Below are 25557 nucleotides of genomic sequence, written 5' to 3' on the forward strand. Positions count from 1 at the left end.
AAGAACCTCTTTTTGATGCTGATGATCTGGAACTTGTCTCAGGTAGTCCTGTCGGGCTAGCATCTGAAAGGGCACAAGCAACCCTTTCACAATTTTTCTTTGCTTTAGAGACAAAGAAAGCTCCTTTCTGCTGGTTCTCAGCCCAGGCCAAGGCCAACAGGTGAGAGCTCAATACAGGTTGTGTACATGGCAGGACATTATGGGAGCTACAGTTTCTGTTTCCTAGCATCCCTACAAGCAGAGAGCTCAAGTCAGGAGTGGAATGGGAACTTGAGGCCAGGGCCTCTGATACAGGATGCAGAAGTCTTAACCAGCCTCTGTACTGCTTGGCTGAATGCCTGCCCCAATAAGTAAACACTTCTAGTTCAGAGAGTTCTCAGTCTCAAGTTTCGGCTTAACACAGACTGCTCAGTTTTTGGTTAAAACAAAACAAAAACACCCCCAAACAAGTACCCGGTATATTTCTTGCTCAGTTTCATTAGAAAAGGACATTAATAGCCTGTTTAAATTGGGCATTTTATCACTTCTAAACATTTTATAGTTAGAAGTTCTGAAAATGCAAATGGGTCTTTAGTTCCCACTCAGTGGTTTACATTCATTTGAAAATATGCGAAGTTCAGCTTTAGCTCCTGAGAAGTCTGCCTGTGTGACAGGATGACAGTTTTGGCTTTAGGCTGTAAGTTGGTGGAGCAATAAATAGATTCACTATACCCCAGGATCCTTAAGCTTCTCATTCACCCTCTTTTCAGAACTTCCCTAAGACTCAAATTTTCATCTTCTTTTGAAAACTGTACTACATTTTTTCCATTATTTCTTATACTGTTGAGAGGGAGTGAATGGAGAAACAAAAGCTATTGTTAAAGTCACAGAACTTACATAAGGATAACTATTTCCATAGAGATGGGTTGCAATCTTTAAATATTTGCTCATCTTCCTATAAATTCATCCTAGCATTATAGAATCATAATTCCTCACAAATGTAAGTTATTGCTTTTCCAGGCTTCCCTACTTGACATATGTAGAAAGCCTGGATAATTTATTTCCCCTTCTAAAGGGATGTGCATTGTTATAACCCTGATGCACTTGTGTTAAACATGGACAGGCTCTCTCAGGAGTTGGGCATAGTGATATTTGGGCTGGATAAGGCTGGCAGAATCATTTGGTTGGGCATTGCCAAGGCAATCTCAGGTGGGACTCAAAATTCAATAAGTGCATAGCAGGCTAATTTCTCAGCTGACAATATGATACAGGCCATGAATGATTTGTCAGCATCCAAATGGTCTTGGAGGAAAAAGGTCATCTCTGTAAGTACCACAGCCCTCTGTTGGACGGAGAGGCCAAACCACTTGCTGGCCAGGCTTTTAGTATCCTCAGCACTAAGATAGGTTTTCTCTCTTGAGAACCACAACAGCATCCTGCAACTCCGTTTTGTTTCTGTCCACATATCAAGTCAGTGGAGCATCCAGGAAAGATAGCACCAGACAGAAGCCACCTTCACATTCCTCTGGGGGAAGACTTTCAATCTTCATTAATGTTCCAATTAGAGTTCCTACCATGTCACATTTTGATAAGCCATCTAGGAGCCCAAAGTGTAGTTTGTATGGTAAATCCACATATGATAGAATTAACTCAGGAAGGCACAGAATGAAATCACTGCTTACAAATAAATACAAGAGGACTTTAGAAAATCCTTGGAGAGTGGAATTAAAAGAGAAGGCATTTTCTTTTTTAGTGGGACAAAATTGAAATCTACGAGTAATTTTTTCATAATTCACATTTTCATGAACATTTTGGATATCACTTGAATGTAGAAATAGCAACATTTTTTGCACAAAAATAAATTGGTATTCTAATTCAATTTTCTACACACTTTCTGCTATATACTCAAGTATGTGGCTATGTGCATAGGTATGTGTCCCAATCTCAACATAACCACATTAAGAACATGTGAAGAGTAGAAAAAATAAGAAAATAGGGGCTAGCGTTGTGGCTTAGTAAATTAAGCTTTTTCCTGCAACACCAGCATCTTGACTGCTATAGGTAGGTTCCAGTTCTGGCAGCTTCAATTCCAAAATCCACTTTCTCGTAATACCCTTAAAAATGGAGTGGAGGATTGCTGGGTTCCTGCTACCCAGTAGGGAGACCGGATGACGCTCCTGGCTTCTGCCCAGCCTAGCTCTGGTTATTGTAGACATCTGGGGATTGAGCCAGTAGATGGAAGATCTCTCTCTTTTTGTTACTCCCTCTCTCTGTAACTCTTTCAAATAAATCAAATTTTAAAAATAATTCCACTCTGTAAATCAATGAATTTTAATGTAATTTGATAATACTTCTTCTATGCATTTGATTTTAAAGAAAAATACCACTGCAATAGGCATATTTAGACAATATTATGACTTTTCCATTCAACATTATGTGAATGATCACATGGGGGCCATTATAGCTGCAAAATTTCAGTTAATGATTCTATGACTCTCTAATATGTCTCTTAATATAATAAGCAGATAATTTATATTAAATTGTTATACATAAAAGAACTTTGCACATTCTAAAAATGCTATGATTTACAAACTTAAGTTTATCTTTAGTAACATTAAATCTGATACAAGTTAACACTTACAAATTGCAAGACTATCTACAAGATTAAAATTATAATCTTACCATTTAGTCCTAACAATTTTAAAATACAGCTTTAAAAATTTGACCTTTCATGCAACTTTTCTTTGAAATTTATACAGCTACTTTATCTTGTAGAAATTTTATTTGCTACTCAAAAAGAAGTGTCTTTGTCTGCCTGGTGGCCTCCTTCAAGAACTCAATGAGCCTACTTGTATCTACACAGTTTTTCAAAGGAACTTGAGCAGTGGTCAAGAGAAGGAGAGCTGACAAAACAGGATGTGACAAGACAATCATCAAGTTCTCTGCCACAGGATGGATTCCGGTGGGAATCACTTGTCCCCATGGTTGTTGCAAATCCCTGGAATGCATTCTAATTTCAGAGAATGCTCAGAAAATTCTGGGAGACACTGTGAACTTCGATTCACTTAGATAATTGAGATGCTTCATCTGATCAGATCCACCATGTTTCAGAACATACTTCATGATGGGGTGTCACGAGTGTCCTCTTCTTGCACAAAAAACGGGAGTGTCACAGCATTAGGGCCAGTTCCTTATTTAACAGAAGCTGCCACATTGGACTCCTCATTTATGCAAAGACTTAAGGAATGAATTGCTTTGTTTTTCTTTTAAATGTCTGCATAGAACTACATCATAGGTTCTAAGGTTTTGTTTCAAAGGATAAATTGAGAAAAATCCTCCTTCCTGTGCTGAGACCATTCTTATCAGTTCTCCTCCTCAGAGGCAACCAAAGCAGCCAGCCTTTTGTGAATCCCTGCAGAGATGCCAACGCAAAGCAGTGCCACACGGGAACAGGTGCTTCCAGTGTTCATCAGCAGACAAGTGCCATCTCCACAGCAGAGAGAGCTGGGCTGTTTCAACCCCTTTACTAACCACTCCACATCTGCAGGGAGCAAATGGACTTAAATTCTGAAGGAAAGATTATGTCTCGTGCTAGTAAGGAGGGCTGCTGCATATTCAGGTTGTATTTCAGGGATGGGCGGTGATTCATAGGGTGTTAATGCTCCCCAAGAGTGGCAGCTGCTAACAGAACCACTATCTGTTACATGAGTCATTTTCTGATTGCAAAATGTTAGCTTAGTTTCATTGTGCTTGGATTAGAAAGAGTAGTGTTTACCAAAACTTCTTCCACTTAAGAGAAAATACTGACGACAATTGAAAATCATAAGCATCATGTTTATGTCCCAGGGCCAAAAATATTTGTCTACTGGAATGCAGTTCTAATGATGTCAGAGAAATTAATGGGAAAACAACAGTGGATATTTGCTTTATTGCCAAGTTTTTAAGAATACTTACGCAGGCCGTATTTAGTATTATGAATATTTAATTTTTTCTTATCTGGAGAGACATTTTAAAGAGTCTTAATCAGTATCTTTTTAGAAAACTTTTAAAGTTTATCCTTAATATTAGCTACTACTCCCCCAAGTTTACCTCTATCTATTAATATTTATTTAAACAAGGAAGATATTGATATGCTGTTTTGTGAAACACAACAAGTATATTCCAATTTTCAATATTCAAGATATATAAATATAGAAAAACAGCAAATAGAATTTGGAAGGTCAAACTATACTCCATAATCATATATAAAAATGTACTACAAATGCTTTCTTTAAAATTAAAAAAATATTTTCAGGTATTTGATAGGCAGAGAGACAGTTGGAGAGATATTCCATTTTCTAATCCATTCCCCACATGACCATAGCAGCCAGGGATGGTGCCAGGATGAAGCCAGTGGCTGGGAACTCAATCCAGGTGTCCAGGTGGATGGCAAGGACCCCAGTACTGAGGCCATCATGTGCTGCCTCCCAAGCTTGGTGTGAGCAGGAAGTTGGAAAAGAATGGGGTAGTCAAGATTCAAACCAGGTGCTCTCTTGCTGTAAATGCAGCTCCCTAGAAGTCCTTGATTCCAGTTTCCTGATAAAGTAGACCCTAGTAATCGAGTCCTTGCTACCCATGTGACTCTTGGGTTGTGTTCCTGGTCCCAGCTCCTACCCTGTTCCAACTGTCTGTTGTGGTCAGTTGGGGAGGGAGCCAGCAGATGGGAGCTCTCTCTGTCTTTCACGCTGCCTCTCAAATAAATAAAATGATAAAAAATTTACAACTAAATAATTATTTTGTAATAGTGCATTCTTCCCATAAGACACAAGACAAAAAAAATTAAAAATTTTAAATCTAGACATATTTGAAAAAGCAAAAATGTAAACAAAATATCATTAAAAAATGAAAAGGTTTGGGGCCAGCACTGTGGGATAACAAGTTAAGCCTGTGCCTGAAGCCCCAACAACTCCTAGCAATGCTAATTTTAGTCCCAACTGCTCCTCTTAGATCCAGCTCCCCGTTAGTGGCCTTGGAAAGCAGCAGAGACTCGCTTCAAGAGTTTGGGCCCCTGCACCCACTTTGAAGACCTGAAAGAAGCTCCTGGCTTTGGATTGGCCCAGCTTTGGTTGTTGCAACCATTTGGGGAGTGAACCAGGAGATGACGAAAGCTCTCTCTCTCTGTCTCTCTCTATGCCTCTCCTCTCTGTGAAAAAAAAAAAAAAAAAAAAAACACCTTTAAAGAGTCCCTTAATCTGAATGAAATATATAGAGAGTACCCGTCAGCTTATCCCCCCCAAAAGCCTACAAAGCCAGGGCTGAGTCAGGTTAAAGCTGGGAGCTGGCAATTCAATCCAAGCCTCCCCCTTGGGTGGCAGGAATCTAATCATTTGAGCCATCCCTGCTGTCTGCAAAGTGCAATAGCAGATAGCTGGAATCAACAGCTAGAGCCAGGGGCTGAACTGAGGTACTCTCAACAGACAGCTAAGCACCTCAACTGCTATGTTAAACTTATGCCCCATTCAAATTTTTAGGAACACAGTTGTTAAACAATTGCGGGACTGAGATAAACAGAACATCTGTGATGTGAGGGCTAGATAGTGTGGTCCCATGGATCCCTTCTGGTTTTAGTAGCGTGTGAAACTAAAGGGTACCAGGAGGAAACATGATAAATTGCTGTGATCTTGCATAGTATCAGCAAACTAGATTCCTCTAAGCTTTCTCTTCTGATAACTGGGCTTCTAACCTAAGCTGTATGTGCCCAAAGCAACACACATGTGCCCACACTAACTCTTGTTGGCATCTGTCCTGGTAATACAACTTCAAGAGTGTGTTCAACTGTGAGACAAATTATGTTGATACTTCTGGCCCAGAATATGAAACTAAGAAAAGAACCAAATGCTTTCCTTTGCAATGATTCAAATTTCCTTGAAAGAAATAAAAAATAATTTTAGAAATTCTTATTCAGCATGATTCATCTTACTGTTCTTAAAAGAGATATCTGAGCTCATTATGAAATTCTAGAAGTTAATCATCTTCTCTAGTTATATCTTTATTTTACTTAGAAGCTTACTTGTTTTAAAGGCAGCCAGCATCAGAGAGAAAGAAACTGAGAGGAGAGGGAGAGATTTTCCTTCAGCTGATTCAATCCCAACTGTCTACAACAGCAGGGCTGGGCGAGGCCAAAGACAGGAACCATGAAATCCATCCACGTCCCCTACATAGATGGCAGTGGTTCAAGCACTGTAGCCTTCATCCACTGTCTTCCCAGCTACATTAACAGGAAGCTGGATTGGAAATGGGCTAAGTCACTCATCAGCATCCCGTATCACAATGTTGGTCACCAGTCGTATTCTTTAAATAGCCATATTTAACATTAGCTTGCAAGTCAATGTGTGTAATACTCATAATGTGGCTGTGAGAGAAGCTACAATGGTCAGTGGATAGGTACATGTTAACCCATAATTTAAGAACTTTTCAGGTGGGGTTAACAGTGTCACAAAAATTTACTACCTTAAGCATTTCAGTATGCCAAACTAGATTTTGTGTACCTACCTTGTAAACTGTCGACTCTCTTCGTGAACTTCCATTTCTGTGCTTTTAAATTCATTTAGTTCTTTCCTTATTGCTGCCTGAATGGGAAAACATAAACAAATCTGTTATTTCAGTCATATGTTTCTCCAATACATACAACATCAATGAACAATCTCTTAAGAAATTCTTGTAGATACAAAAGGATTCCTAATTTTTACCAGGCAGTGGCATAACACATATATTGTACTACAGGCTGAATATTCCTCATCCAAAAGTCTGAAATGCTACAAAATTTAAATTTCTGAGTGCCAACACCATACCACTAGTGGAAAATTCCACGCCTGTCCTAATGTGATGAGTCAGTGAAAGTACAAGTGAAGGACAAATTTCATATAAAAATACCTTCAGGCTACACGTGTTCATGGCACACACATAAGCTGCATGTATTGACATGTGTTGACATGACATGTATTGATCCCATCTCCAAAATATTTTGTTATGCATATATGCAAATATTATAAAACCAGAAACCTGAAATGTCTCTAGTGCCAAGCATTTCAGGTAAGGGAGACTCAAATCTGCAAAGCCAGACTAAAATCAGGGTGAACACCCTGCTGGGGGTCTGGAGCAGAGGAGAGAAGAGGGTCTTTGTTCAACTCATCCTGAGGCCGGGTCTAGGAGGCACCCATAGATTTTATGAGAAATAGTAGTGTTGTCCTATGACTGCCCTGCATTTAGTACCACCCATGAGAACACGCCTTTGACTAGCTGCTACAGGCCGCAGAGAAGTCAGTGGCTGTTTATTCTTTAATATGGAAAGTTTAGATAAACAGAAATTATAATTTCAAGCCAACACTGAGAGCAACTCAAAGAAAATATGAACAGAACACCATTGCTATGCAAAGAGCACGCTCAGTGCCCTGTTTGATGTGGGAAGGTTTGTATCTGCCATTTAGCTGAGGAGCTGAGAAACTTGAAACACATCAGAATTTAACATCCACCAGCTGATGAACAATAGGGCCAGAATCATATGGGTATTGGTTTCTATGTTCTATATATTTTTATTTCCCAAATCTTCTACATGTAAAAAAAATGTATAATGTCCCCCTTCACCTCTATGCAAATGGACTCCAGAAAAAACACAGACACAATACAGAGGAACATCACTGAGAGAGATAAGAACATCCACTTTGTGGGTAGGAAATAATGAATTTTAGAAAAGGAAAGACAGAAAGGAGCCCCAAGACCTCTCCTTGATTCTCTCCCATTGCTAAGCACCACGCCACAGTCCCCAAGTTTATCTCCAGCGCTTGTCAGAGGCTGTATTTGAATTCTGTGTAACTGATTGTTTCTGTTACTCTTACATGTTCCTGTAGTTTCTGTGGGTACAGGAATTGGGGCCATCTTTCTTGCTACTGATGTCTGCAGGAAGGGGCATAGGCAGAGAGCTGTGTGCCAGTCTGAAGCCCCGAAGATTGGGCTACAGAGCTCATCTCACACCTCAGACTCACAGCGAGACTGCTTTGCTTTGCTTGTTCTGAAAAACTGATGTCTAGGATCAGAAGCGGAAACAGTAAAGATGCCCTACGCCACCTGCCAACCAAGTTTGACAACAACTTTTTCCCTAAGGGAAGTATTTTAAGAATATTTTTAGTTATTTATTTCTAGTTCACATTATCGAGAAAGAGGGAAAGAGAAATTGATCGATCTTCCATCTGCTGAGTCAGTTTTTAAATGGCTGTAAGTGCTGGACTTAGGCCAGAACAAAACCAGAAGCCTGTAGCTCCTGCTAAGTCTCCCAAGTGGGTGGCAGTAACCCTTGCCCTTGAATTATCACCTGCTGACCCCCAAGGTTCAATGGCAAGAAGCTGGAATTGAAAGTGAAGCCAGGATTCAAACTCGCCTGCTCTGATAGGAGAAGCAGGTGTCTCAGGCAGCATCTTAATTGTTGTGCCAAATGCCTACAAAAAGGAGGCATTTTAAGCTGAATAATGGCAGAGAATCCTGTCTCTACATCCACTTAAATTTGTTTTCCAAATGTAAGGTTTCAGTAGAGGAGGGAAAAGGCAGCACAGTTGCTGGCAGAAGACATGGATTCTAGCACTGGCTGTGTGTGCCCTCTGTGAATCACATGGCTGCAAAGTCTCCATTTCCCATCCCCATCCTTCGTAACACTAGCAATTAGATAGAAGCATGTTTGAATGTGCCTTATCCACTGTAAAGTCCCCAATAAGATGCTACTATTATTATGAGGCTTTTGAAAAGAACAAGTTTTTAAGTTAATGTTTGTGACTCAATTCTTTCATTTATATTTACAGAGAGTCTGGTACAGTGCAGAGACATAGTATCATCAAAGGAGACTCAAGTAAAAATAAGAAAAAAATTATTTGCAATTGTAGGTTGCAAGACTTGGGCAAAAATCAATGAGCACATTCTATGAAAATCAGCAGGGACAAAACCACACAATTCTAAATTAGGTACTACACGTCCTTTAACTTCAATGAATTTTAGTCTTGTAGTGACCATGCACATATGCACAGATTTTTTTTCCTCCCTAGAGAGCGAGTTAAAGATCTACAGGCACAGTCACAGGTTTGTCAAAGACCTTGCCATTCCCTCATCAAGAGGCAGAGCCCATCTCTCCAGGACTGAATGTGCGTGAGTCTGTTAAAGTGCTCCGAACAGAAGACAGCCGACATGGCTCCGAGTCTGCGGCATGCTGCTCCTACCCAGTGCTTCTTGCATCTGATCTGACTTCCTGGAAGCCAGCAGCCTTGTAAGACAGAAGTAACTGTTCTCAGGAAACCACACTGTGGGAAACACTAGAAGGAAAGACTCTGCGGGGTGAGAGGTCATACGGATGCTAAGAGAGAGCGGCCGAGGACAGAGCAGCCCAGCCATTTGCAGAAGCTGCCTTGGGAGTGGGCTTTCCAGGCACCACCTCAGCCATCGTCCTGTTTCTAATCAGAAACACAGTGGGGGCCAAACACTTCTGAAATTGCCAACTCACGAAGTCCTGAGAAAAACAAGTTGTTGCTTAAAAGGCACTACTTTTTGGAGCAGGTTTGTTATGCAATAGTTGATAATGTGCTATAAGATGTCCATCCACACTACAGATGAAGAAATGGAGGCTAGAGATCAGCGACTTGCTCGCTATGAACTGGACATTCTGAGACAAAGATTGGGATTCTATGGAGGCCTTCCTCCTGCAAGTCAACACTGAGTCTGATAAAACGAACTTCAGGACCTAAGTCAACCATATAACTGCCTCCCATCTCTGTGGCATGCATGCTGGTTTGTTATTAAAGTCAGTAATATGGACATAGCAACCAGTGTGGTGTGAAGTTATAGAGACCAGTGTTTGAACGATATGACAGGAGGGCATGGCTCTTGGCAGATGTGGGCCTGCAAAGGCGGGCAGAGGAGGTGGGCCAGGAGCCCAATGCGAAGGTGCTGCCCAGAACCACTTCAGGCATTGCCAAAGCAGAAGTGGTAGCATTTGTTTCCAGTAGCTTCAGTTTTTAAAAAAGAGTAGATAGAGATCCAAAGTTCAAAACCCTAATTTCTTAACATAACAAATTACAAGCTTTTTATCAACTAGCTTACTGAAAAGAAATCCATTATCTTAAATCTAATGAAAACAGTATGAAGTGCTTCAATTTAGGATTAAAAAAAAGAGTAACAGAAATCTAGAACTGATAAGTGTAAATAATGATGATTACTATGTGATATTTTCATCCTAAAATGAAAAATATATTAAGACTATTAATAGTTTTAGAATCTGGACAACAAATAGTATTTCTTTATATTCCTCCTTTAACAATTGAAGGAAACACATAATTTATTTATTAGATAAATAAAACTTTTTAGAAGTAGTTTTTTTTTAAAGATTTATTTATTTTATTACAAAGTCAGATATACAGAGAAGAGGAGAGACAGAGAGGAAGATCTTCCATCCGATGATTTACTCCCCAAGTGACTGCAGTGGCCGGTGCTGAGCCGATCCGATGCCAGGAGCCAGGAACCTCTTCCAGGTCTCCCACGTGGCTGCAGGGTCCCAGTGCTCTAGGCCATGCTCAACTGCTTTTCCAGGCCACAAGCAGGGAGCTGGATGGGAAGTGGAGCTGCCGGGATTAGAACCGGCGCCCATACGGGATCCCGGCACGTTCAAGGTGAGGACTTTAGCCGCTAGGCCACGGCGCCGGGCCCAGAAGTAGTTTTTTTTTTTTTAAAGTACAACACAGGAGGAAAGAGGGCAGAATAAATGGGACAACTCTTCCAGCCAAGCAAATATCTGGATGATGGAGATTCTAAGGTGGACTTTCTGAGCCAATGGACCTTGGAATGATTTCCTCATCCTTGGATCAGTGGGACTGATAGCATTTCAGAATCATCGAAACCACTTACACAGAACCCTCAGAGCATGTTCCACATTGCGGACCTTGGGATGACATCCATTGGCCATTCCCCATCCCCGGGTACTGAGGCATCTGGGAGGCTGGGTATGGCTTCTCCCTTTACCTCCCCCCACCCCTACACTTCCCCCAGACACAGGAGATTAAAAAAAAAGTAGCACACATTGGGCTCAGCATTATGGCACAGCGGGTTAAGCCACCGGTTGCAATGTCAACATCCCACACACGCACAGTTTTGATTCTGGATGCTATACTTCCAATCCAGCACCCTGGAAATGGCCTGGGAAATAGTCAAAGTGCTTGGGCTCCTGCTACCCATGTAGGAGACCCAGATGAAGCTCCTGGCTTCAGCGTTGGCTCAGACCTGGCAGTTGCAGTTATATGGAGTGTGAGCTAATAGATGGAAGATCTCTCTGTCTTTCCCTTTCTCTCTGTAACTGACGTTAAAATAAAAAGATAACTCTTAAAAATAAATGTCACACATTTATGTGCATTGTAGTTGTTATCCTTTTGTAGTTTCTTTGATGTTTGCCAATTAGTAAGTGTAATTTGTTTATATACAACGTAGTATACGAGGTTTCTTGCGGTAGCCTAGTGGCCAAAGTCCTCATCTTACATGCACCAGGATTCCTTATGGGTGCTGGTTTGTATCCCAGTGGCCCTGCTTTCCATCCAGTTCCCTGCTTGTGGTCTGGGAAAGCAGTCGAGGATGACCAACGGCCTTGGTACTCTGCACCCACATAGGAGACCTAGAAGAAGCTCTTGGTTCTTGGCTTCAGATTGGCTCAGCTATGGCCATCGTAACCACTCGTGGAGTGAATCATCAGATGGAAGATCTTCCTTTCTGTCACTCCTCCTCTCTGTATATCTGATTTTCCAATAAAAATAAAAATAAATCTTTAAAACAAAACACAAAAAGAAAAGATCATGGAAAAATAGAATTAAATTCAGACCCATGTATAGGTTTGTATAACATTAATTTTGTAGAACTTTCTGCAGGTTCACCTCCCATGCCTCTTCTATCTTTAATCCCACACTGGGGTGACTGGCTTCGGATTCTCTGCACTCCTGTTCCCAGAGGCGGCAAGGCAGTGCTGAAGGGGGTGGGCTCCACCACCCATGTGTGAGACCTGGATTTATTTCAGGCTCCCAACATGGCCTTGCGCCAGCTGCTGTGGAATAAACCAGAGGAGTAGATTCCCCCCCCCCTTTTTCCTTTCTTTTGCTTTTAGGGAAACATACATTAAAAATGCAGCTCTGAAATTATTGCCCTTGTGTGGAAATTATGATGCAGTGGATTAAGGCATAGTTTAGGACATCTGCACTGCATGCTGGAGTGTTGGTTGTGGCCTAACTCTTCCACTTGCCATCGAGGTTCCTGCAGTAGATGATGACTTGAGGATCTGGGGCCCTGTGACCCATGTGGAGAGCATGAACACAGTTCCTGGCTCATGGCTTGAGTCTGATCTTGGCCTACCCCATGTTTTTCCAGTCATTTGGGAAATAAACATTGGATGGAAATCTCTGGCATTTTGCCTTGCAAATAAGTCTATATCTATATCTATATCTATATCTTTATCTATATCTATCTATCTACATAAAAGATGGAAATGTTGTCCTATAGCTCTTAAAAATTAAACATGGAAAAAAACCCCAAATATAAAAAAATTAAACATGGGGAGAAGTGTGACAGATGTTGTTGGAGGGAGAAAACGGGCTCCATCTGTGAGCTGGGGGATGGTGCATGTTCTGGGGCTGTAGGTTCTATTTGCAGGGCAGAAGGGAAAGTCCTTGTAAACAGAAATGAAGCCTGCAGGAGGAAATCCTGGCCCAGCCCAACTGCCCTGACACGTGGAAGGCCAGCACAAAAAGCCATTTTGGTTTCAACACAAAACTAAAAAAAAAAAAAAATCTTCTGTGCTTGTTACCAGGGACAGACAAGCCTCACCTCCCAACAACAAAACATTTGATGAAGCAGTTACGACATGACTTGGGACATCAACAGCTCCTATCGGAACACTTAGACTTGATTCCCAGGGACACGAACATCTCCTATCAGAACACTTAGACTTGAGTCCCAGCTCCACTTTCGATCCCAGCTTCTTTCTGATGTACACACTGGGATAGAGCAAGTAAGGACCCAAGCAGGCTTGTCTTTCTCACCTACGGGAAAGGCCCAGATTGAGTTTCCAGCTCCGTAGCTGTGCTCCGCCCCAGCCTCAGCGGTTTCAGGTATTTAGGCAGTGAACCGTGGCTGGAAGAATTCTGTCAGTTTGCCTTTGTTTCTCTTAGTCTTTGTGTTTTTCAAACAAATAAAAGAAATAATGGTAAATGTGGCACCTTACATTTTCTTAAATGTGTTGAACAGCTGCTAAGAAAGTAAAACCTACTATGATACATAGGAATAAAATGAAAACAGAACCCAGAGAAGTGAGGAAAGTGAACATTGAAACTTTTTGACATTGAAGGCACTTGCTGGATTAAATCTGGTGAATTTCAGCAGTCATGTTCATTGCCTGTTGAGAGATGGAAGAGAAGGGAGAAAACCAACAAGTGTCAACTACTCTTACACCTTTAAAGTGGGGACCACACGGCATAACCTGGGCTAAGGGGGAGCCACAACTGTCCACCTCAAAGGACAGTAAGAAACTTTCAAGTTGGTGCTTAATAAATAAGTAAGGGGGTAGTGGAGGGAGATAATTTCAAACCTGGGAACTTGGGCTCACAAGTGAGCTAGCATATAGGTTTGCCAACTGAATTTATAACACTGAGGTAAGTGTAAAATAAACTGACTTGAGAATCCAGTTTAAAAATAGTGGTATCAAATAGCTGATTCTATAAGCTTTACAACACAAATCAACTATTGAGATGGACTCTCAACAACAAAGATTTCATCAGAGAAATGTAGCTATTCCTAACTTACACATGTCTGGTAACACACCTCCGAAGACAGGAAACAAAACTGGTAAGAGATTAGGTTGAAGGGAAAGGAGTTCACAAACACATGTGTAAACTGAGAGATTAAGCAAACAACCAAGCATACAGACATCTGAATGTGTCTAACCAGCTTGCCCTTAGAGACATATTTATAATACCACATTCCCAAGATATAGAATACATACTGTTATCAAGGATCTACAAGGCATTTATAATTACTGACCACATGCTTTAAAAGCCCCAATTCCTAAGGCTCCACTCCAGGTCAATTAAATTAGGAACTCAGAGGAACAAAGCCAGATATCCACATCTCCAAACATCCCTAGGTGATTACATTGTTTAGCCATGGCTGGCAGCATCTGACACACAGGGTCATGTTTGGCCTTCAGTGTTATATTAGAAAATAAGGACGACTGAGAAATAATGATCTAGAAAGTCTACCTTAAGAAGAGCCTAGGGCCCGGCGGCCGTGGCCTAGCAGCTAAAGTCCTCGCCTTGAAAGCCCCGGGATCCCATATGGGCCGCCGGTTCTAATGCCGGCAGCTCCACTTCCCATCCAGCTCCCTGCTTGTGGCCTGGGAAAGCAGTCGAGGACGGCCCAATGCATTGGGACCCTGCACCCGCGTGGGAGACCTGGAAGAAGTTCCTGGTTCCCGGCTTCGGATCGGCGCAGCACCGGCCCGTTGCGGTGCACTTGGGGAGTGAATCATCGGACGGAAGATCTTCCTCTCTGTCTCTCCTCCTCTCTGTATATCTGGCTGTGATAAAAAAACGAATAAATCTTTAAAAAAAAAAAAAAAAAAAAGAAGAGCCTAAAAGGAAACTCAAAAATTACGAGGGGCAGATACAAAAAGGAAACATAGCAGTCCTTATGTCAGGGGATAGTCTATAATAGTAAATGCCTGAAATCTCAGGACAGAACCGTATATGTACCGTATTTTTCTTATACCTATACAATAATGGTATAGGTAAGGTTACTGTTAATAATAACTAAGAATAGGACAGTTATTAGGCTTATTATTAAACAAGAGTTATCTGAACACAGCCCACTACATTGCTGCAACAGCTATTCTGATAATCCAAAAGGCAACAAAGTAAATAATGGTGGGTAGCATATACAGTTTGGATCCGATGGAAAAAGATTCACTTCCCAGGTTGGACTGTGCAGGACAGCTGGAGATTTCCTCATGTTTCTCAGAATAGTGTACAAGAGAAAGCTCCAAGTTCTTTAATTCTGGAGTTTTCTATTTAATATTTTTAGGCCATGTTGACTGATACACAGGAAGGGAAGCTGTGGAAAGGGAAATTGCAGATAAAGGAATACCACAGTAATGACACAGAAATAAATGTAATACAGATGGCCAAATAAAGCTAATGCATATCTTATACCTTCCAAAGCAACTAACTCCAGCCAAATAAAAAACTCAAACACAAATGTGAAACATAACCATTTTTTAGAAGACAATATAGAATGAGCTATTCATGATTTTGGTGCAGGAAGAATTTTAAAAAATTCTAAAATGACAACCACAGAAGAACGCTTATACATTTGACTGTAATTCATTTAAGACTCTTTTTTAAAATCAAAAACACCATAAACAGAATGAAATGTTGCCAAATGGGAAGAAGATGCAACATATATAACTGGAATGCCTGAAGAACACTTATAAATCAGCCCAAAATTGCCAACTAAAAAGAAAATAGACTCACCTCGCAGAAGTAGAATTCAAGGACACTGCACAGATATGTGAAGATCACTCAACATTATTCACAAGGAGAGACAGAGTGGCAACCCTGGAGATGTATTTCACAGCCGCCTCCTCCAGGGACCATCTGTGAGCTCCCTCCAAGCCCAGGGCCTCCTCTCTGCCCTCTCCACCCAATGAGGACCCGTTGCTGCTCCACAATCATGCCCTGCTCCACCGTTACTCTTTCCTCCTGTGCACTCGACCTTTGGCTGTCTTTTGGCTGGAATCACATAGCGTAAAACTGCTTGTGTATTTCCCACAAACTGAGGAGAAATATCACTCCCTTGGTAGCCTCTAATGCTTTCCAAATGTATGTCCCTGAGCTTAGAGCTGCCACGATCACCACCTCTGCCTCCTGTGGCCGCCTCAGCATAGCCCTTCACTCCAGGGTCAACAGTCCCAGCACTCTGCTCGGCCACAGACTCCCACCCACCAGTCCAATAACACATGCCCTCTTGCCGTGCCCTAAGAGCATGCTTGGCTGTTCTCCTGGACATCGTCCACACATGCCACAAAGCCCCCGTGTCTCCACCTGCTAGGGCTTCTCCTTGACCTCCTGCTACATCTCCTCCTAAGCGCTTCATCCCTGGGGGACAGTTTGCAGCCTCTTCCCCTTCTACTCTGATTCTGAAAATTTTTCCTAATTCCTTCCTTCCTTTCATTTTGCTTATGAGTTATTCATTTCCAAGTAAATATCTTCGTTATGTAGTAGACACACAGTGGGTGCTTTAGGGGACTCAATTTCCTATTAAAAAGTGTCAACACAGGGCATCACTAAATATGTAGTTCAGCATTAAGACTGGGTATAGCACGAGTTAGTTCAACATCAAATTTTGCTTAGAGACAAACATGAACACGTTACTGGGGATAATGGAATCCTGGTACTTACTCCATTACAGTTTTTCTACACTGACAGAACTCTCTCTATACTGAATTTCTTTTGAACTGTGAGCATTAGGAGAGAAGAGGAGTGGGTAAGCCATAGCCCACAGGACAAGTAAGGCCCACTCTTGTTTTTGTAAGTAAAGAACTCTCAGAACACATTCACATTCCTCCAATTATAGATGGTCTGCAGCTGCTCTCCTGCCAAATGTCAGAGCTGAGCAGTTGCAACAAAGATTTTATAGCTCACAAAACCTAAAATATTTACTCTGTCCATTTATTGAAAAAAGCAGGCCATCCTCGATCTAAGTGAGTATCCTTTTCACTATTAACATCCTCCTTTAAAATAATAGTGAGTTGTGTAAGTTATATTCTATGAGTGTATGGATAAATCTTGGCTCTGGGGAGGCCTTCCTCATCTAGATTTGAATGCAGGCAGGATACAGCGTAACTAAGAAGCATCTTCTCTGAGATTTCAGTAAAGCAACCACATTGGTATCACTAACTATATCATTTAAAGTGGCACACGTCATATGAGTCAGCATATAGGAATATGTGGTAAGATCCAATCTCGTAGGATGACTAAGTGGAGAATAAGTGGTTTAGCGGAGCTTTTAGAAAAGCATCCCGACTGACGTCACAGCTACTGGGGTTCTTGCCTTGTCTGCAGGTGTTAACCTGGCCCAGGGTTTGTCTGCTCGGCGGTCGTAGTCAGGAGAGTCAGTGACTTCTACATACTCATTAAACCGCAGGATCCTTCGAGCCTGGAGCTCTGCGACTGTAGGTCTCAGGCTGAGCTGCAGAAGACAGGAGAGAAAGGCAGAATCAGTAAACCATGGACTGCCTCAGGGTGGCAAGTTTGCTGCACAGAACTCTCCAAAGTTATGGTTAAACAGGGTCACTTTCAGGAATCCATAAAAGAGGCAGCAGCATCTTGGGGATTTGTAATGAGAACTCGAAAGCAGTGTGCCCTAATTTTTGAGACTATAAAAATCATCCTTGTTAGATAGGTCACAGTCTTGGGCAGCCTGCTGCATTTTGCTGCTCATCTTGACTTGCCTGGCACTGAGGCGCAGGCTGTCTGTCATCCTTGACACAAGGAGCGTGCAGGGCCACAGGTGCCATGCTAGGTCATCCGCGTACAGGAGGGCTGTTCTTGTGGTCGAATGATTAGCACAAAGGACATGAAATAACTGAAGATGAGAATAAAAGCCTTTGCTGCTGTTACATAAAATCTACATCTTCAGAAAAAAAAATAATCACAGCTTTTCTGGATAGATAGATCCTGGTCTCCACTCAACCTGCAGAGTTAACTTTCAGTATTGTTTCTTGCTCATCAGTCCTCTGGAAAGAACTGGACTCTCCCTTTTGGAGGATATTCCATATTTTCATAGTCTCAAAAATAGTATACCATATATGTACTCTCTAGTCAAGAGTAGTCCCTTCCCAGAGCTTCACTTTTCGAGGTTGAATTAAGTCAGAGCTCTGAGATCAAAGACATTTAGGGATTCTCAGAATGTCCGACCCTGAGCCTTTCTGCCTACTACAGCTCCATCTGTCTTCATAGAGCTCTAGTAGGCAATGGAGACAGGAGGGAATAATGCATGTGGTTTGTGTTCTCCTAAGTGCTGTCCATTTGGATGGCAGGTGGAGGTAGGGACATAAGAGAAGCACTTGTCCCTGAGGACAAGTCAGAAGGCAGCTAACCAATGGCTACACAGGCAAAAAATTCTTCATTCAGTCTTGCCGCTGAGGACGAGGTCAGTCATTGAAGAGCTCTCAGTGTTAGGAGCTGACTTGTATCTATGGTAGGGAGCTCAGTTCAGTGTGATTAAGTTGGAGGAAGGGAGCAGGGCAGGCATTGTTGCTTCAATGTGGAGGGGCCCAACTGGATTGAAAAAAGACTGTGTGTGTGAGGAGGGAGACCTGAGCGATGAGAGGGGCAGCTTGAAGTTCAAGGGCTGCTGTCTTCCAGCAGAGCCATCTCAGACACAGAGACTACAGAAACGTTCAGCTTCATCATTATTTGACATTTAGGAACTTTGAGAAAACAAGAAATGAATTAGGATCTTTTTTCCCTGAAAACCAAAAATCTTTCCAAATACAGTCCCTATAACTTTTCCATGGAAATGGAGTATTTCCTGAACCCACCTTAAAATGCTTCTGCTCTGATCTCCCCAGCCAGCCCACAAAAATGTGGGCCAGGCTGCCCATTTCACTACAATGTCATATTTTAGTCACTCTGTCCTTTTTCTAAGCATGAAAGGTATAGCTGAAGAATTATTGCAAGAATTTATAATACAAATATAAGCTCCGAAAAGGACTTAATTTTCCAAAGACTGTTATTATGTTTTCATAGAAAAAATGATAGTGTTGGATTCAGTTTTATATTTTCAAAAATAAGTGGAAACAGTTGTCTGAGTTTTGGAGGTAAACCATTTGTCAATTTCAGTAGGGCTGTAACCAGAAGGCTGGATGATCAAGCTCACTTAATAAATTATTCCCCTAGCTCTCAAATGGAATAGTGGCAAATATTCACTGGTACCAAAATATTTATCTTATGTTTTTAGAACTAAAGGTAAAGCGCAAGCATTTTTTAAACAATTTTCAGAAATGGAAATGTATTCACCAAAATGCTAATGATGGCTGTCTCTGAATGGAAGACTTTTGTGTTATTTTATTTATTTATTTTTCTTGCAGCTTTAAAAACTTCAAAACACGTCAATGCAACTCAAAAACTTTGATTGCTAACTTTTCACAATTAAAAATGTACTAAATTAACTATGTAAAGATTGTCAAAAATACAATAAAAAAAAGAAAAAAAAAGAAAAAATGCACTACACAGATTTTAATGCCAATGATTGTTTGGTAGATTAACAGGAATAATTAGTCCTAAATATGACATTCACATACAACTTGTATTTTTATAAAGCAATACACATCTGAAAACACACAAGTACATTAACAGTCATAAATGTGTCATCACCTTTCGGCTGAGTCTACGTTTAAGTTCCATTTTTGCTTCTTGCTCTTCCTCTTCATTCTTTTCTGCTTATTAAAGAGGGACACACATGGTGATTTGGTTACTAAAGACAATTTTATAATCAGAAGAACGTATCAGGCACAAATATCAGAGTCTAAGAGAAACTGATCAATACTCCACTAACATCTCAGAGAAGCTGCCAAAAGATTTTGTAGAAAGATAATTTGTATACGATTTTTTCCTTCACTGATTCTAAACCTTTTTGCATCCTGACTTCTTGCTCCAGTCTGCAAAAAACACAAGAGTGCTTCATACTTGTAATGCTGATCAACTCAAGGATTCATCTACACAATTTTACCCGGAATCAGATAAAAGCTTACTTCTGGATCTGGCCTTCATGTGAAAATCTGAGACCGATTAAAAGAGCAAATTAGAACCATGCAATGCCTGTCTGAGCTGCTAATTTCCATTCAAATCCAACCAAAATATTTGATTTGTCTTCCTCAGTTTCCATAGACGCAGAATCTAAGCATCTCTTTAGGCTTCACTCAGACATCAGCACGTTCCAAATTGGCTTATGCTATACTGCGGGTAGAAATTATTTATTTTCTTGTGACTTTAACTTTCTGAATTCTCTTTCTCTAGTGCGCCACCACATAGTACAATTTAATGCTGCTCAACAGGTGGCATTAAAGGAAAATAACGTTCAGAATTTTTAATGAAGCCAACAGCTCCCCAGGTTTATGAGTTGCTGCTCTGAGCATGTGTCACAGTGGTTTCATGTGGCCTGTCCTTACTTTGGTACATGGGCACAGAGTCTAGTCCTTGAAGGCAACACTAATGGAAGGTTATCTTTTAGCAACTGCTAACACAATGTCGACTCAAGGAAACTCACATTCTACAGGTTCAACCAAGTCAACGGAAAATCAAAATTTTTCCTATGAAAAGATAATTCAATTGCTTTTAGTTCAAAGACTTCTTGCCCCCAAGATAATCTGAATTAGAATAAGATGCTAGTATGACATACTTGTAACACCTATATTTCCTTGTTGACAGATTAAATTCTCTGTCAGTTTTCCTTCTCTGCACAGGGAAGTTCCTACATTCTTCTGAACTATTAGCCTTAATTCAGAAGAAAGAGAATGATCAGTCTCTTTAGATGAGTGGACACAAATTTAAATAACCCATAAAGTCAGAAACACCTGGTTCACACCCTTTCATGAAGTGCCTGTGAGCATTAAATTGGAACATAATAGTATACATTTTTTTGTATCACAAAATATTGTACCTTTTCGTATCTTTACAATACATACTTAGATTCAGTTACTTGTAAGCTAGATAAAGCACCCTGATTGTGAGTACTACATAAGACATATATGCCAAATTGTGTGGGTATGATTCACACTAAAGCTCTACAAGGTGAGGGCTTTGATATTATTAACAAATATTCAGTTCTGCCTATGCAGTGATCATGCTGTATTTTTAAAGATATTTTTTCAAAAGGACAAAAACAATGGCCATTTAATACATCCAAAACCAAAAATGTTTCAATTTTCATAAAAAATGCAAACTGTCACCTCCTTTAAGGGAATATGAGACAGTTCTGCCTTATTAAGCATATTGTACAATGAGGTAACAGCCTCACTGATGTTAGAAAAAGAAGGGCCAGTTGCAGCTATGAGTTAAGTAAACAGGATTTTACTATCTGGGGACTCTTTTTTGGCATTGGGAACTGACTTCCTTATACTTCCCATGTTCAAAACGTCAACATAGTTAGAGGAAGAGGGTGAGAGGTAGAGGGAAGCTGACATGGCTTTTCCTCTGAGTTTTATTGAATAATCATTATAAAATCTCGTACAACCTCAAGGTTAAACATTACAATCAATACTGTAAATTCAAAGATTTAGCATGTCTCTTTCACTTTTGATTCCTTATCAAGTGGCATGAAAACTTTCTGGTCACTGTGGACAGACTGGAGCGGAACGTGTGAAGGAAGCGACAGAGCTCATTGACAGTCCTGCTCTCAGTAACACCCATCAGAGCAGAGAGGGGTGACGTTTCAGTACAGCCATAGGAAATGTTTCCTATAAACTCCCAAACAACGCATGCGCTAAGTTATACGCAAGAGGTACTGTAAGAAACTTGCCTGGCTGGTGAGTGTTGCCTAGACCATGGAGTGGATGATTGGAAAGGAGAAGAAAGAAATGCTAGAAATACCACAAAACTATAGTACGATATTCTAGAGGCATCAATTCCAATCAATGGCTTCAAAATAAGTTAAATAACTTTTGTGGCTTTTTTTGTGCTGTTTTTGCACATTTCCATGTAGCTATTTTAGCAAACGAAAATGCAGTTATAAACTACTTTGAAATGCCTAAAAAATAAACTGGATCAACAAATAGATATGTGATAAAGAAAGACATTGATAGAATACAGATGATAGACAAATGAGTATTGCAAAATTCCTCCAGCTTTCTTATAGATTCAAACATTTTTTTTCATATTAAAAGTTGGGGAAGCATAAATGCAGAAACCAATGACTTAATCCATAGTTTCTTTGTAAACAACAGAGGACATATATCTTGGCTGAAGATTGCTTGGATGCGGGGTGTGTGTGTCTTATCAAATCCAGCCCTATAAAAGATATTCCATACACATCACCTTTCCTGGTTTGTTTAAGTTGAGCTTTCAAGCAAAAGTTTCGATTTTATGCTTTTTAAGGAACTAGTTCTAAATGTATAATTAAATTTAACTGAACATTCATGCTGTCTCTCATGTCACCGAAATAGCTGGGAAAGAACTCAAGTGAGGAGCAATAAGGGTAACGACTCCAGCCAGCAAAATTTGTCCTACGGTGTCCACTGAAAGCTGCCAATAGTTGTACCATCTCATTCACATCTGTTCAGTTAGTGATGGGCTCTGTTGTGAGAACTCCTCAATGTTTTATGTTGTTAATTTGTCTCCTAGTTGGTCCAGAAAAGATGACCTAGTTACTTTAAAACCACACCAGGGCACAGATACACTTTTCTCTGAAGAGATCATTCTGTTGCTTTTGAACAAAAGCTGGAAGTGAAATACACAAAAATACTCAGGACTGCAAGCTACTGTGGAAGAACTCAGAGGCAAAAGAGGAGCTGAACGATGTTAGTAGTGAAGCCACTTAGTTCCCTTGGCCTGCCCTGCACAAAGCCTGGGAGCACTGCTCAAAAACCTCCACCGGCTCTCCTGGCTTCCTCTGGCTATACAATACTGTGTCAGGAGATCACAAGCCAGTTATCAGCCTAACCAGACTGGAAACAGGCCTTTTGTTTCCAGAATAAATATTCTTAGATGTACTTACTACTTAGAAGGAAATGAAAAAAGGGCTGGAGTGAAATCTAAAGTTGACTTTGGTGTTTCACTCCTTCCCAAACCTCCAGGAAATCAGGGGGTCTAGAAGCCAACAGAGCACTTAAGATCAATGTGTGATAAATTTATGGATCCACGAGGCAGTTCCTCAAACAACCAAACTCCAGTGTGGTTTGGCACTCTTTGTCTCACAGGAGCAGGAAAGAATTACCCAGAGCATGCTCAGCTATATTTTTCCAGGTATTGCACCAGAGCCCAATAGGACTTAAACTCTTTAGGACTTTATGGATTATATTTGAACTTCCTTAAAATTTAATTCCATAACTTTCCTCAGAACTTATTATTGAAAGCAATGAACCTTTAAAATTTTTTTTTTCTATTGAAATTAGCTGTTGCTTTCACCCTTCCTGAAAAAGTGAAAACACACATTTTTCCTTCTCTTCAGGTCTTGACTTTTCCTCCTCCAAACAAACTTGTCTGTACACTGACAGTCACTTTGGTTCTCAGGTTTGACTGAAATTATGTTCACAAAGCAGTAAGAAAAAAATGCATGGCAAGCATAAAGATCCGAGAGGTGCTGCCCTCAGTGTTAAGTCTGCTTTTCTGGGTTATTTCAGTAAAAGCAAGCAGAGTGAAAATACGCCACTAAAATCTTTTGTTTCCTTCAGGAAGGATAGCAGCTCAGATGGGCTTCCAGCAGGCCAATTCAACTGGTTGAGAAGGTTTTCCACATGTTAATGGCTCTTTACCATAATAGTAGCGCCAGAAATTCTTTCCATCCTGTTCTTTGGTTTTTCATATAGTAAAATGTGCTGATGAAGCTAGATTAATAATATATAAAATACCAGCTAAGTTTTGCTTGAAGTTTCTCTTTCTGAACTCACTGCAGTTGGTGGTCACACTGACATACAAGCGTATGATGGACTGCCTTTCTGCTAACCTCAGCCTTTAGCCCAGAGATGCCAATAAAAACTGCTGGAGTGGTCAGTCAAATCATCAAAGTACAGAGGGAAAAGTGAATGAGAACATAACGCAGGAGAAAGAGCAGGGAACTCCTTAAATGCTGAGAAATGATCACAACAAAGGAAAATGAAATAGACTGAAAAATTCCTTTTTCCATAGTTTTGTTTTAAATGGAGTCATTTGTTAGGCCAAGCAACCAATTGTATTATTAATAACAATATAGGAATTTGGATTTATATCTTTGTGGATTCTCTGGCTTTTCTTTGACATTTAATTGCAAGAAGACAAAGCCATTTTCTCCTACTTAACATTTGGAAGGAAGAAGCCATAGAGTATATTTCATCTTTTCTACCAGTTGTTCTGACTGTGAATCTAGTCTGGTAGATATCAGATTTGAAGATCTGAAGCAAAAAAACAATTCAAGAGATTTTTTTCTGCATATGAATAACTATACATAATTGTCTTATAAATGAGCCATTTCAGCCAGTTGTGAGTAAATTAATATATTATGGTTTCCTACTGAGAAATAGATCATGCTTAGAAGCATTTCATTAATGTTTATAAAGGAACCTTTGAACAACATAGAATACTCACGTTTTAATATATTTCTTTGTTCTAATTCTTCAGTTGTGGGTCTCTGGCTGAGTCTCCTATGAAGACAAAGGGCACAGTGCAAGTTACAAGCAAGGACCCTTTAGTTGGAGATAACAAAATAAAAGAATGAACAAAGCAATTAAAAAGATCAGAAATAAAAATTACAAAATAAATGCCTCCTTTGTATTACTTTGGAGATCACAGATGGTGGTTGGGAGTGTTAACGCTCCCCTTCTCCACTGTTCCCCTTCCCTGCAGAAACAGAACTAGAACTACCCGACTTGCAGCGAGGTGTCTGGCAACAGCCTTCTCCCTTCCCAATAGCTGTGTACGCTGATGTGACTGAGTTTGGACCATGGATAGAAAAGACTGATATTTGTAACTTCCACTTTTTATCCTTATAACGACTGCTTGTGTGTTCTCTTCTTTTTCCCTTCTTCTCACAGATTAGAACTTAACCTTGGTGGCGGGAGTGAGCACTGCTCAAGCAGATGAGAATACCCAGAGGGAGGAAGAGAAAGGAGAGACAACGTACCTGTTACTCAACCATATTGGATGGTCCCCTCCTCCTGACTGCCATGTGAAAAGAAATAATCATGCCTCAATTGGACCCCTGTGCTTTTTTGGTTCACTTAATGTGCATATTATTACAGTTTAAAGTAGGCTGTTGCTCTGGAAGCCATGCCAACTCAGAGAGATTCAGTCTACACTGTACAGTAAGTACGGTAAGTGACTTACTGCTATGGGGACCCTAAGTGAACATATTGTAGCCAAATTTGCCTTGGGCTCTATAGGCTCTTCCCATCTACTCTCAAGAAAACCTAGGCTCTTTTGGAATTAGATGCTATATATCTGACATGAGATCCATATGTCATAATAACCCTTTATAATCTCCCTATTGGTCATGTTTATGTGCCAAATTTGTTGTGAATAGAAGAGAAACATTTCCTTTGGATGTAGCTTGAAAAGGTAAAACTAATGTATATGAAACATAATATTAAAACTCAGATGTGGGCCCGGTGTGACAGCATAGCAGTTAAAGTCCTTACCTTGACCGTGCCCGGATAACATATGGGTGTCAGTTCTAATCCCAGCAGCCCCGCTTCCCATCCAGCTCCCTGCCTATGGCCTGGAAAAGCAGTTGAGGACAGCCCAAAGCTTTGGGACCCTGCACCCGCGTGGGAGACCTGGAAGAGGC

General features: G+C 40.6%; 1 protein-coding gene across 8 annotated transcripts in view; it reads right to left on the reverse strand.

Annotated features, from left to right (window-relative positions):
• Window positions 1-25557, reverse strand: part of PHACTR2 (phosphatase and actin regulator 2) — a 264714-nt gene that overhangs the window by 2389 nt on the left and 236768 nt on the right. For 5 of the 8 annotated variants that reach the window (XM_058668492.1, XM_058668399.1, XM_058668699.1 and 2 more), the window contains 4 exons: window positions 24360-24415; window positions 19458-19519; window positions 17131-17268; window positions 6511-6587 (listed from right to left, as the gene is read on the reverse strand). In XM_058668492.1, coding sequence (XP_058524475.1) covers window positions 6511-6587; window positions 17131-17268; window positions 19458-19519; window positions 24360-24415 — 333 coding nt within the window. Of the gene's footprint in view, window positions 1-6510; window positions 6588-17130; window positions 17269-19457; window positions 19523-24359; window positions 24416-25557 lie in introns of all 8 variants that reach the window. The other 3 variants (XM_058668427.1, XM_058668369.1, XM_058668546.1) reach the window with 1 other exon arrangement.

Source organism: Ochotona princeps, chromosome 1, assembly GCF_030435755.1.
Source record: "Ochotona princeps isolate mOchPri1 chromosome 1, mOchPri1.hap1, whole genome shotgun sequence".
NCBI lineage: Eukaryota > Metazoa > Chordata > Mammalia > Lagomorpha > Ochotonidae > Ochotona > Ochotona princeps.